This window comes from Camarhynchus parvulus, chromosome 4 (assembly GCF_901933205.1).
Source record: "Camarhynchus parvulus chromosome 4, STF_HiC, whole genome shotgun sequence".
Taxonomy (NCBI): domain Eukaryota; kingdom Metazoa; phylum Chordata; class Aves; order Passeriformes; family Thraupidae; genus Camarhynchus; species Camarhynchus parvulus.
Window position 1 is genome coordinate 699,662 of NC_044574.1, and position 13,003 is coordinate 712,664.

At 64.9% G+C, this 13,003-nt stretch overlaps 1 protein-coding gene across 1 annotated transcript in view; it reads left to right on the forward strand.

Moving 5' to 3' along the window:
- Positions 1-2,795: 2,795 nt before the first annotated feature.
- The window catches only part of RAB11FIP5 (RAB11 family interacting protein 5), a 45,680-nt gene continuing 35,472 nt past the window's right edge, over positions 2,796-13,003 (forward strand). Inside the window, exon 1 of the mRNA XM_030947383.1 lies at positions 2,796-3,172. Within this exon, the coding sequence (XP_030803243.1) occupies positions 2,796-3,172 (377 nt within the window). The remainder of the gene's footprint in view (positions 3,173-13,003) is intronic.

Sequence of the window (13,003 nt, forward strand, 5' to 3'; positions counted from 1 at the left end):
CGGGAAAATATGGGATTTTCTGCAGCTCTCGGGTTTGCCTGGGGGCTTTTTGGGGTGAAATGGGGCTCCTCCTGCACTGGGCAGCTTCAGCCCCACCAGCTGCGCTTGGGGTGAGCAGGGACCCCAAAGGGAAAGGAAGGGACATGGGAAGGGACATGGGAAGGGACATGGGAAGGGACATGGGAGTCATGGGATGATGGGGCTGGAAGGGAAGGGACATGGGAGTCATGGGATGATGGGGCTGGAAGGGACCTCAGAGCCCGCTCGGTGTCCCCAAAAGGAAAGGAAGGGACACCAGAATCACGGAATGACTGGGGCTGGAAGGGACCTCAGAGCCCGCTTGGTTTCCCCTTTCAGTGACCCTGCTCGGTGTTGCCTCTCAGTGTCCCCACTCAGTGTCTCCTCTCAATGTCCCTGCTCAGTGTCCCCACTCAGTGTCTCCTCTCAATGTCCCTGCTCAGCGTCCCCTCTGTGTCCCCTCTCGGTGTCCCCACTCAGTGTCCCCCTTCAGTGTCATCTCTCAGTGTCCCCAGTCAGTGTCCCTGCTCATGTCCCTGCTCAGTGTCACCTCTCGGTGTCCCCTTTGAGTGTCCCCTCTCGTGTCGTCTCTCAGTGTCCCCTCTTGGTGTCCCCCTCCCCTCTCTGTGTCCTCCCTCAGTGTCCCCGCTCGTGTCCCCTCTTGGTGTCCCCTCTCGGTGTCCCCCTCCCTTCTCGGTGCCCCCTTCGCTGTCCCCTCTCGGTGTCTCCTCTCGATGTCCCCCTCCCCTCTCGGAATCCCCGCTTGGTGTCTCCCTCCCCTCTCGTTGTCCTCCTCCCTCCTCGGTGTCCCCCTTCCCTCCCGCTGTCCCCTCTCAGTGTCCCCCTCTCCTCTCAGTGTCCCCTCTCGGTGTCCCCTTCCCTCCCGCTTTCCCCGCTCAGTGTCCCCTCTCGGTGTCCCCGCTCAGTGTCCCCCTCCCCTCTCAGTGTCCCCGCGCCGGAGCGGAACGGGCGCGCCGGGAGCGGTGGCAGCGGTGGCCGATGGCAGCGATAGGGCAGGGCTGGCACGGCCCCGCTGCCCCGGCCGCCCCTTATCGCGGCGGGATCGGGATCGGGATCGGGGTCGCCGCCCCGCTGGGCCCGACCTTGCCCCGGGCACGGAACGGCGGCGGGGCCGAGCTGGGGGTTTAACGGGACATTAGGGACACTGAGAGGGGACATTGCGATTGGGGCCCCGGCCCGGCCTGGGAAACGCTCCCGGGCGGGAGGGGTGAGCGGTGGGGAGGGGTGTGCGGGGCTCGGGGACACCGGGGGTCAGCCGTGGGGACACCGGGGCTCAGCGGTGGGGGCACTGGGGATCAGCCTTAGGAACACCGGGGGTCAGCCTTAGGGACACCGGGGTCAGCAGTGGGGACACTGGGGTCAGCAATGGGGACACCGGGGATCAGTGTGGAGACACTGGGGAGCTGCGATGGGGACACCGGGGGCCAGCCATGGGGACACTGGGGAGCTGCGGTGGGGACAGCGGGGAGCTGGTCCTGGTGTGCCTGGCCACGGCAGAACAGCCCGAAGGGCTCTGGCAGCTGGGAGGGCACACACAGGTGTGGGGTGTGGGCAGGGCACAGCTGGGAATGGGCACACTTGGGCATGGACACACCTGGGAATGGGCACAGATGGGAATGGGCACAGATGGGAATGGACATAGCTGGGAATGGACATACCTGGACATGGACACACCTGGGAATGGGCACACCTGGGCATGGGCACACTTGGGCATGGACACACCTGGGAATGGGCACAGCTGGGAATGGACATAGCTGGACATGGACACACCTGGGAATGGGCACACCTGGGAATGGGCACAGCTGGGAATGGACATACCTGGACATGGACACACCTGGACATGGGCACAGCTGGGAATGGGCACACTTGGGCATGGACACACCTAGGCATGGGCACACCTGGGCATGGGCACACCTGAGCATGAGCACACTTGGGCATGGACATACCTGCGTGCTTGTATGTACATGGCACACCTGGGCAGGGACACACGTGGGCAGGGACAGACCTGGGCAGGGACACAGCAGTGCAGGGACAGACCTGGGCAGGGACACACCAGTGCGGACACACGTGGGCAGGGACACACGTGGGCAGGGACACACCTGTGCTCACACTCATGTGGGTCTGGGGGACAGACAGGCAGAGCCGTGCGGGGGACGCGGTGCCGGCGGTGCCCCGGGCCGTGGCGATGTTTGTGCCGCGGCTGTGACCGCAGGGGTGTGGCCGCAGGGGTGTGGCCGCAGGGGTGTGACCGCAGGGGTGTGGCCGCAGGGGTGTGGCCGCACCAGGGCTGGGCGTCATCGCGGCCCCGCCCCCAGCCCCGCCCCCTGCATGTGCCCCGAGCCCCGCCCTCTCCAACCGCCAGGCGGGGAGGGGCGGGGAGGGGCGGTGGGGGCGGAGTCAATGAGGGTGGGGCAGGGCAAGGGCTGCCCGTGGGGCGTGGTTACGACTCAGGGGCGGGGCAATAGCTACCCGTGGGGCGTGGTTAAGAGCCATGGGCAGGGCAAGGGCTGCCCGTGGGGCGTGGTTATGATTCAGGGGCGGGGCCTGCGCCCTGCGGGGTCGGTTGGGGCGGAGCTAAAGCCGAGCGGGGCGGAGGCAGAGCGCGTTGTGGGCGTGGTCAGGGCGCTGCGGGGGCGTGCCCTGAGCCGTTGCGGGCGGGGCCGGCCCGCCGGTGTCGCTCGCGCTGCGGCAGCGGCGGCTCCGGAGCGGGGCCTGGCCCGGCCCGGCCGCTTCTCCCGGCCCCGCCCGGCCCGGCCATGGCGCTGCTGCGGGCGGCCGCGCTGCCCGCCGAGGGCTGCCCGGCCTGGCTGCCCACGCACGTCCAGGTGACGGTGGTGCGGGCCCGCGGGCTGCGCTGCAAGGGCGGCGGCAAAGGCAAAGCGGGCGGCAGCGACGCGTACACCGTGATCCAGCTGGGCCGCGAGAAGTACAGCACGTCGGTGGCCGAGAAGAGCGGCGGCAGCCCCGAGTGGAGGGAGGAATGTGCCTTCGAGCTGCCCCCCGAGCCCGGGGCCTGCGCCGAGCTGGTGCTCACCGTGATGCACCGGGCGCTCGTGGGCATGGACCGGTTCCTGGGCCAGGCCCTGGTGCCCCTGGAGCCCGCCCGGCAGCGCGGCCGCGAGCCCGACGAGCGGTGAGTGCGGGGCGGCCGCGGGAGCGGGACTGGGGCCGGGGCTGGGGCCGCGGCCGGGGCTGGGGCTGCACCGGGCGGCTCCGGGTGGGCGTCAGGGGGTCCTAAGGTGGGCACATGGACCCCCCCCCAGTGCCCTGCCATGGCTGTCATTGTGTCACTGTGTGCCCCAGGGTGGGCACACGGACCCCCCCAGTGCCCTGGCACGGCTGTCATTGTGTCACTGTGTGCCCCAGGTTGGGCACACGGACCCCCCCAGTGCCCTGCCATGGCTGTCACTGTGTCACTGTGTGCCCCAGGGTGGGCACACGGACCCCCCCAGTGCCCTGGCATGGCTGTCACTGTGTCACTGTAGCCCAGGGTGGGCACACGGACCCCCCCAGTGCCCTGCCATGGCTGTCACTGGGTCCCTGTGTCCCCAGGATGGCTGCTGGAGGAGGAAAGGGCATCACGGCTTCCATGGGCACCCTCGGGACGTGCCACGGGGGTTGGGGTGTGGCGGGTCCCGGCGTGCCTGCCGCAGGAGGGGCAGCTCGGGGTGCCCTGGGGAGGGGTCCCCAGGCCGGGCTGGCGGTGTCACCCCCCCGGGAGGACTCGGGGCATGGCAGGGCCTGGGGATGTCTGGGAAGGACATGCGGGGGGGCTGGGACATCCCGGCTGTGCCAGGAAGGGCTGTGGGACGGGGGTCCCTGCATTCTCTTGGGAGGGAATCGTGCTGGACAGGGCGCAGCATCCATCCCCGGACACCCCGCCGCCACACGGGCACACCCCACCCAGCACCCTAGCCGGCAGCCCCCTCACCCCCCCAGCAGCCCCCCGACAACACCCCGCACACCCCCACAGCCCCCGGCCCACACAGGCGGGCAACATCCCCAGCACACACTCCCCGGCCCCCCTCCGACCAGACCCCGACACCCGCGCACCACCCCACACGGCCCTGCCCCCCGCAGCACCCCCCGGGCAGCACTGGGCATCCATCCGCAGCACCACCCCCGGACAGCACCCGACAGGCGCATCCATCCCGGGCAGGGCACAGCATCCTTCCCCTGGACAGGGCACCGGGGCATCCATCCCCTGGACAGGGCCAGCATCCATCCCCGGGCAGGGCACGGGGCATCCATCCCCGGTGCACAGCATCCATCCCCCCGGCAGGGCACAGCATCCATCCCCTGGACAGGGCCAGCATCCATCCCCGGGCAGGGCACCGGGGCATCCATCCCCGGGCAGGGGCCAGCATCCATCCCCTGGACAGGGCACCGGGGCATCCATCCCCGGAGGGCACAGCATCCATCCCCCGGACAGGGCACAGCATCCATCCCCTGGACAGGGCCGGCATCCATCCCCCGGGCAGGGCACCGGGGCATCCATCCCCCGGGCAGGGCACGAGCATCCATCCCCCGGGCAGGGCACCGGGGCATCCATCCCCGGGCAGGGCACAGCATCCATCCCCCGGGCAGGGCACCGGGGCATCCATCCCCCGGGCAGGGCACTGGGGCATCCATCCCCCGGGCAGGGCACAGCATCCGCCCCGGGTGAGCACAGCATGGCCCGCGGTCCCTCTGCATCCCCAGGGCTCTGTCCCTCCTGTGCCTCGTGGTTTGTCCCTGGTGGTTTGTCCCACCAGGTGTTCCCTGGTGGCTGCGGTGGCTTTGCAGCCCCCCCGTTGTCACCTGGTTTGTGACGGAGGGTCCCCAGTTTGGGGTGCAGACCCCGGCCCCACGCTGCCCCCAGCACAAACCCTGTGCGTGGCGGGAATTGCCGCTCCTCCTCCCTGCCCAGAAGCGTTTACAACAAGCAGAACGTTTCCCAGCCTTTGCCCGGCACAGAGGGCAGGAATGCGGCTGCAGGGAAGGAGTTTTGGGGGCTTAGTTCGGGCAGGGCTGGCAGTGCCCCCCTGGTCCCCCAGCCCCGGCAGCTGGGCTGGCTCTGTGCCCGGAGCTGCGGCCTCGCAGGGAGCCTTCCTCCCTCCTTCCCTCCTTCCCTCCTTCCCTCCTTCCCTCCTTCCTCCTTCCCTCCTTCCCTCCTTCCCTCCTTCCCTCCTTCCCTCCTTCCCTCCTTCCCTCCCCTCACAGCCACAAGAATTAGCAGCAGACCGGGCTGGGGGAACTTTCCGTGTGGAGCAAACGCATTTCCCCAGCCCCGAGGCTCCCGGGGGAGGCGTGAGGAGCCCGGGGACGCGGCTGGCAGCTCCCCCGCGCTTATTCGGCTTTATTCCGCTTTTCTTAGCAAAACGCCGGAGCTGGGCGGGCTCAGGGGCTGGGCCGGCATTCCTGGGGCCTGCTGGAACCGGGGGATGTGGGAAAGCCCCGTGGTTGGGGAGAGCCCTGCCCGGGGGAGGTTTTTGTGGATCCCCCGAGGCCTGCTCCTGGCCCGGGCCTGCTCCTGGCTCCTGGAGTGCCAAAGGTCCCGTCAGGGGCTGTTAATCCCACGGGAGCAATGTCCGGCCTGTGTCACCCTGTGACACCAGCCCTGCAGGCCAGAGAGCCCCAGGGGCCTGGACAAGGCTCCAGGGAGACCTTCCAGCACCTTCCAGGGCCTGAAGAGAAAAAGGTCCCTCCCAACCCAAAGCATTCCAGGATTCTGGAGCCCCTCTGCTCTGGAGCCAGGCTGGCAGAGCTGGGAATGCTCCCCTGGAGAAGGGAAGGCTCCAGGCAGAGCTCAGAGCCCCTGGCAGGGCCTGCAGGGGCTGCAGGAGAGCTGGAGAGGGACTGGGGACAAGGCCTGCAGGGACAGGACACAGGGAATGGCTCCCACTGGGAAAGGGGAGATTGGGCTGGCATCTTGGCAAGGAATTCCTGGCTGGGCTGGAATTCCCAGATTTGCTGGGGCTGCCCCTGGATCCCTGGCAGTGCCCAGGCCGGGTTGGACATTGGGGTTTGGATCCACCTGGGACAGGGGAAGGGATGGACTGGGATGAGCTTTGAGGTCCCTTCCAGCCCAACCCATTCCATGATTCTCTCATTTGCTGTCTGTCTCCCTCCCTTCCTGTAGCTTTGCTTGCATAAGGAAAATTCACTTCCCCTTGAGGCATTCAGGATCACAGGAGCTTTTAAAACTCTGTTTTCACCCGTGGCCTGAGGATGGAAATGAGCACGGAAAACACGAGGGAAGCTCTCACCCTGTGCCCCTCTGCAGCCTGGAGGGGCCACACTGGCTTTTGGAGGAGAACCCCAGGGGCTGGAGCTTGCCCAGCTGGGTGGGAGAAGGATCATGGGGAGCTCAGGGGGTTCTGGCTCTTTGGGAGCTTCCAGCCGGCTCCAACGTCTGGAAACAACTTTGTTCAGGAGGAAACTTCCAGTCCCAGATTAGAAAGAGCAAAACAAACAGAGGCTCCCACCCCGGGGCTGGCCCTGCAGGGCCCAGGCAGGCCTGTGCTGGGGAGATAACGGGGCTGTGGGGCTGAGCTCTGCCCTGCTGCCAGGGCAGGGGGAGCCTGCTCCAGCAAAGCATCCCTTGTCAGTGTGCTGACCTTGCTCTCGTTTCCCTGCAGGTTTTTATTGCACAGGAACTTGAGCAGTGATAATTGTTATCCTTGTTTTCGGCTGCTGGAAAATGTTCCGTCAGGCTTGGACTCTTCCCCGGGAAGGGGGGCCAGGGGTGTTTACGAGCTGCTCAGCCTGGGCCATTTCGGTGCTTTGCCAGGGCAAAATCAACTCCTGGAGTTGCACAAGAGCAGCCTGAGAGCTCTCAGGGCCTTTTTGGGCGTCCCGGGGTTTGTCCCACGCTCAGGCAGCTCTGGGGATCGGGCTTGGCAGGCAAAGCAAGCTCTGAGCATCCTTTCCCCCTTTGCATTGAGCCTTTGTGCATCCAGAGAGCCCTGGGCAGGATCTCCTGGTCCTCACCTCCCTCCCCTGAGCTGATCCTGCAGCTCCCTGTCCTGTGCAAAGCCAGGCTCCAGCCCAGGAAAGGAGGGATTTTTGGGAACTCATAAGGCAGGTGTTGCTTGTGCTTCCCAACTTCCAGGAAATGCCCTTGGAGTCCCCCGTGGGGCTCATCCTGTGGGGTGGCAGCGAGCCAGGGACTGTCCCCTGCACACACAGCCCATCAGCTGAGAGCCCTGGAGTGCTTTGGGTGGGAAGGGGCTGTAAAAGTCACCCAGTGCCACCCCTGCCATGGCAGGGACACCTCCCACTGTCCCAGGTGCTCCAGCCCCAGTGTCCAGCCTGGCCTTGGGCACTGCCAGGGTTCCAGGGACAGCCACAGCTGCTCTGGGAATCCCAGCCCAGCCCTTCCCCATCCTTCCAGGGAACAAATCCCAATTCCCAATATCCCATCCCTCCCTGCCCTCTGGCACTGGGAGCCATTCTCTGTGCCCTGTCCCTCCAGCCCTTGTCCCCAGTCCCTCTCCAGAGGACTTGGGACCTTTCCCTTGGCCCAGGGTGAGCAGCAAGGGAGGGGACACTGAGGGGACAGGAGGGAACACCTGCAGGGCTGGGCCCTGGATCTCCCTGCCTAGGAACCCAGAATTCCCTGATTTGCAGGTTAAGGGTGAGGCTGATGGCAGGAGGAAGGTCCAAGGTGTCCTGGGCTGGCTAAAGCCCTTAGTGGCCATTCCCTGGTCCCTCATTCTCTGCAGAACCATTTCCATTTGTCCCTGTCCCAGAGATCTCCCATGGGCATGGGAAAGGTTGAAGGTGCGGGCAGGGAGCTCCAGGGCTCAGCCCCAGGGTTTGGGGTTTGGGGTCTGTGTTTTGGCAGGGAGCTCCAGGGCTCAGCCCCAGGGTTTGGGGTTTGGGGTCTGTGTTTTGGCAGGGAGCTCCAGGGCTCAGCCCCAGGGTTTGGGGTCTGTGTTTTGGCAGGGAGCTCCAGGGCTCAGCCCCAGGGTTTGGGGTCTGTGTCTCAGGGCAGTGGGTGCAGCAGGAGTCAGGATTCCCAATCTGCTTTTCCTGCAGTGCCTTGCACTTGCTCCCGACAGGGAACTCGTCTGGGGGAGTTGTTCCCTCTGCAGAATTAGCTCAGCTCTGACTTCCCCAAAGCCCTTCCGGGCTGCACTTCCCTGTTCTGGTTCCCCTTCCTGCCCAGCTGTGGGGCACCTGCGGCTGGGGGGGCTCTGGGGGGCTGCCAGGGCCTGGGCTCTCGTCCCTCTCTCTCCCCCAGCACAGGGCCTTTCCTTTGGCTGCCAAACGCCAGCCCAGCTCCTTGGGGCCACCAGGGCTTCTCTCAGGGGAGGGAACGGGGAATTCTCTTTGCCACGGAGGCCGAGAGAGCAGAGAAGGAGGTGTGAGCCCCGGCGTGGGCAGGGAGGCTGGGAGAAGGAGAGGGCTGACCCAGAGGGGCCCATCCTGCCCAGTGATGGGTGCTGCCCATGTGCTCAGTGTGTTGCAGGGGTCAGGAGCTCCCTCAGAGCCAAGGATGGTCCCAAATCCCTGCCAGGAGCCCCACACCAGGCACTTGTCCCTTGCTGGACTGGTGGCACCCATCCTGTCCCCTCCTTGCTGTGGCAGATGCTTCCCTGGCACTGTCCTGGTGTTCCCCCTGCCATGGACCCACTCCCATCTCCTCCCCAGCCCCTCTGGAGCCGTGTCAGCCCACGCTGTGCCTGTGGGCTCTCCCTCCCTCCTCCATTTAATGAAGATGAGGAGATCATTAGCAGTGGAATGGGGCTGTGGCAGCCTGCAGGCTCAGGGCTGTGCCGTCTCCCTGGGACCTGGTGCTCCTTTCCATTCCCAGCCTGGCCTCGGCTCCTCGTGCCAGGGGAGACTGTCACACCCAGGCTGAGCTCTGTCTGCTCCCCGGGGACCTGAGGCCAGGCCAAATCCCTGCAGCTCTGTCCTTGGCACGGCTGTCCTTAGGCCGAGGAGAGGGAGACCTTGCGCTGGGGTGGGGAGGAAATGCTGCTCTGGGGTGGGTTTGGGATGGGAGCTTTGCATCCAAGGGCAAACGGAGTGCCCAGCAGGGCTGGCGACGGGCTGTGGGGTGGCCAGGAGCACCAGGGAGCTCCTGGCGTGCCCTGAGCTGGGATGGTTCGGGCTGAAAATGCAGCTCTGAGGCAGGAAACGCCCTGGAGTGTCGAAATGCTGCAGGGGAGGAGGGGCTGCTGCTGCCAAAAACTGGGGCAGGATGCTCTGCTCTGCTCGGGGGGCAGGGGGGACAGCCAGGGCTGGGGTGGCATCTCTGGGGACCAGGGTGGGGTGACACCCGTGGTGATCAGAGCTGGGATGGCACCTGTGGTGACCAGGGTGAGATAACACACTTGGTGACCAGGGTGGGGTGACACCCATGATGACCAGAGCTGGGCTGACACCCTTGGTGACCAGGGTGAGATAACACACTTGGTGACCAGAGCTGGGGTGACACCCGTGGTGACCAGGGTGAGATAACACCCGTGGTGATCAGGGTGGGGTGACACCCGTGGTGACCAGGGTGGGATAACACCCGTGGTGACCAGGGTGAGATAACACCCGTGGTGATCAGGGTGGGATGGCACCATGGTGATCAGGGTGAGATAACACCCGTGGTGATCAGGGTGAGATAACACACTTGGTGACCAGGGTGGGATGGCACCATGGTGATCAGGGTGAGATAACACCCGTGGTGATCAGGGTGAGATAACACCCATGGTGACCAGGGTGGGATGGCACCATGGTGACAGAACTGGGCTAACACCCTTGCTGACCAGCTGACCCCGCGTTTGCCCTGAGCTGGGAGCGCAGGGCAGAGGCCCCAGGTGCCCCACAGGGTGTAATTTTGGGTGTAATTTTGGGTGTAATTTTGCTCCTACCTGCCCAGTTAACCCCATTTTCACCCAGCTGCCGTTGCTGGTTTAAGGGGTTTAAGGCCCTTGCTCGGCTCTCCTGCAGGAAAACTCTGCTTTTCTCATTTTTTAAGACGTTTGAGTAGTCTGCTCCCAGCTTAGCTAATCTGGCACATTGGTGTGGTGGTGGCTGAGAGCATGGCCCATCACCCTCCATCATCTTAGAGCCCAAAAAGCTGCAGACTCAGGCTTCTCGCTGTGTCACGTGGATTTCCCAGGGCCCTGACTGCCTCCAGCTGCACAAAAACCTGCAGGGCAAACCTGGGCAAACCCCTCCGTCCTGTTGGTGCAGAGCTGCAGGCCGGGGGCAGCTGGAGCTGCTGCCTGTGCTGAGCTCAGCTGTGCTCAGTCCCTGCTCCCTGCTGTCCCTCCAGAGCCTGGTGCAGGGTGGGCTCTGCTCCCCTCCTTTTGGGGGATGCTCCTTGTGGCTCCTGGAGCAATCTGCTCCATGCTGGAGGAGCCCGAGGGAAAGCTGGCATCCTCTGCAGTGCCGGGTGGAAATGGCCTTCGAGCCCCTGCTGTGCCCCCCTCTCTGTGCCCGGGGCCTGTCAGAGCCCGTGCCTGGCTGAGGTGTGCTCAGACCCGCCCTGGAATTCTCCTGCTCCATCAGGGCCGGCCTGGGACGTGGCCTTTGGGAATTCCATCCCTGGAGCAGCACCCTGGGGCTGCTCCCCAGCTCTGCATTCCCAGGGGGCTCTTCCCTGAGCAAGCCAGCGAGGATGAGGGAGTGGAGCTGCTGCCGGGCTCAGCATTCCTTCCCTTCTCCCTTTGCTTGTGTTTGACTCACTCCTGAGCAGGGGCTGCTGTGATGGATGAGCAATCCCCGTGTGACCCGGTCCCACAGTGGCTGCAGCTGGTGCCTGAGGCTGTGTGGAGCCATGGGGCTGGTGTCCCTTCCCTGGGGCGGGTGTCCCTGCCCTGGCATTGGTGTCCCTGCCATGGGGTTGGTGTCTCTGCCCTGGCACTGGTGTCCCTGCCCTGGGGCTGGTGTCCCTGCTGTGGGGTTGATGTCCCTGCCCTGGCACTGGTGTCCCTGCCCTGGCATTGGTGTCCCTGCCCTGGCACTGGTGTCCCTGCCCTGGCATTGGTGTCCTTTCCCCTGGGGTTGGTGTCCCTGCCCTGTCATTGGTGTCCCTGCCCTGGGGTTGGTGTCCCTGCCCTGGCACTGGTGTCCCTGCCCTGGGGCTGATGTGCCTTCCCTTGGTAACTGGGATTGGTGTCCCCTCCCTGGCACTGGTGTCCCCTCCCTGTCATTGGTGTCCCTTCCCAATCACTGGCGTCCCTTCCCTGAGGCTGGTGTCCCTCTCCTGGCACTGATGTCCCTGTCCTGGGGTTGGTGTCCCTTCCCTGGTACTGGTGTCTCTGCCCCAGGGTTGCTGTCCCTTCCTGTCATTGCTGTCCCTTCCCTGGCACTGGCGTCCCTTCCCTGGCACTGGCGTCCCTTCCCTGGCACTGGTGTCCCTTTGGAGAACAGGCATTCCCCAGCCTCTGGGTGCTGGTTCTGTGTGTTCACCTGCCCTGGTGCCTCTCCCAGCTGGGAGTGGGAAGGATCCACAGCAGAGGGTGTCTGTCCTGTTCCCCCATGATCCACAGCAGAGGGTGTCTGTCCTGTGCCCCCATGATCCACAGCAGAGGGTGTCTGTCCTGTGCCCCCAGGACCCACAGCAGAGGGTGTCTGTCCTGTGCCCCCATGATCCACAGCAGAGGGTGTCTGTCCTGTGCCCCCAGCATCCACAGCAGAGGGTGTCTGTCCTGTGCCCCCATGATCCCACAGCAGAGGGTGTCTGTCCTGTGCCCCCCATGCCCTGGAGGGGCTGCCAGGAGCAGCTGCCCCCATGGGGCCTGTGCAGCAGCCCCTGGTGCTCTGCAGTCTCACAGAGTCAGCACAGGGCTCGTGTTGGTTTAACTTTGGGCTCTTGTGGGCAGGGCGGGGATCAGCAGCACTGCCAGTGGCACCTTGTCCCCTGGGTTGTGGTGTCTGGGCAGCTCAGGTCACTGGGTGGTTTATTGGGAGGCAGCTGGGGGACACAAACTGTGGCTGCTGAGCAGGTAAATCCAGCTGGGCTGATCACATCCTGACTTCTGCTCTTGCTGTCCCCAGTCTGTTTTACAGCTCCTGAAATCTTCCCCCCTTCCCTCTCCCCTCCTGTCCATCCTGTGCTAGAGAAAAGCCACAGATCCCCAAAAAAGTGATTTGGGATGAAGCTGCTGCCCGTGCTCCCATGCCAGCCCCATCCTGGTGGCTCAGAGCTCTTTTCCAAGCCTGGTGTCTGTCCTGGTCCCAAAGCTGTCCCCTCCATGCCATGCCCTGCTTGCCTCTGACTGTGCCAGGCCTTGTCCCATCCCTGGGCACACTGGCAGGGCTGGCTTTTCCCTGTTTTTCAGGTTGTTCCTGCCACTGAGTCCCCCTGGAGTGACACCACCTCTGTTCCTGGCCTGTCAGTGCTGGGATGAGCCCTTTGGCAAGTTGGGTTCCGGTGTCCCAGAGGAGCATGAGCACCAAGCCCAGGGCTCCCTGTCCCTGCACACAGCCCCTGCTGTCCCTGTTGCAGGAGCAGGGCTGGGCTCTGGCTGTGTGAGCAGCTGGGCTTGGCTCCTTGTTTGTGAGCACTTCTGGGAAGAGCATTTGGAGAGATGAACTTCCCACCTCGGCTGCTCCATCCTCAGGGAACCAGCCTGTGTTTATTTTCCATCTGTGCTTCCAGCAGCTCGCAGGGATCACCTGCAGGATCAGCCATCCAAAACCAGCCCTGCAGAAAAGCTTCCCAGCCCTGGCAGGGGAAGCTGGGGCAGGAACACAAACCAGACAGAAAAGCACAGAATTCCCCGGGGCTGGCTTGTTTTCCACCCTGTGCTTCCCCTCCTGGCTAGGTGAGCTTCCTCCTGCCCAGCTGCCTCTCTGCAGGGCAGTGTGCCTGTGCTGGGCTCTCGGGGGCTGTGCCAGCAGGGGCTGGCCTCTGTGTTTTCCCTGGATTGGTGCTCCATGCCCTGCCCTGCCCTGGCACTGTGGCAGCCCAGGGGATCCTTTAAGGCTCAGGGCTCTCCTGCCCAGGCAGGCTGACCTTGCTGCAGGGATGAAT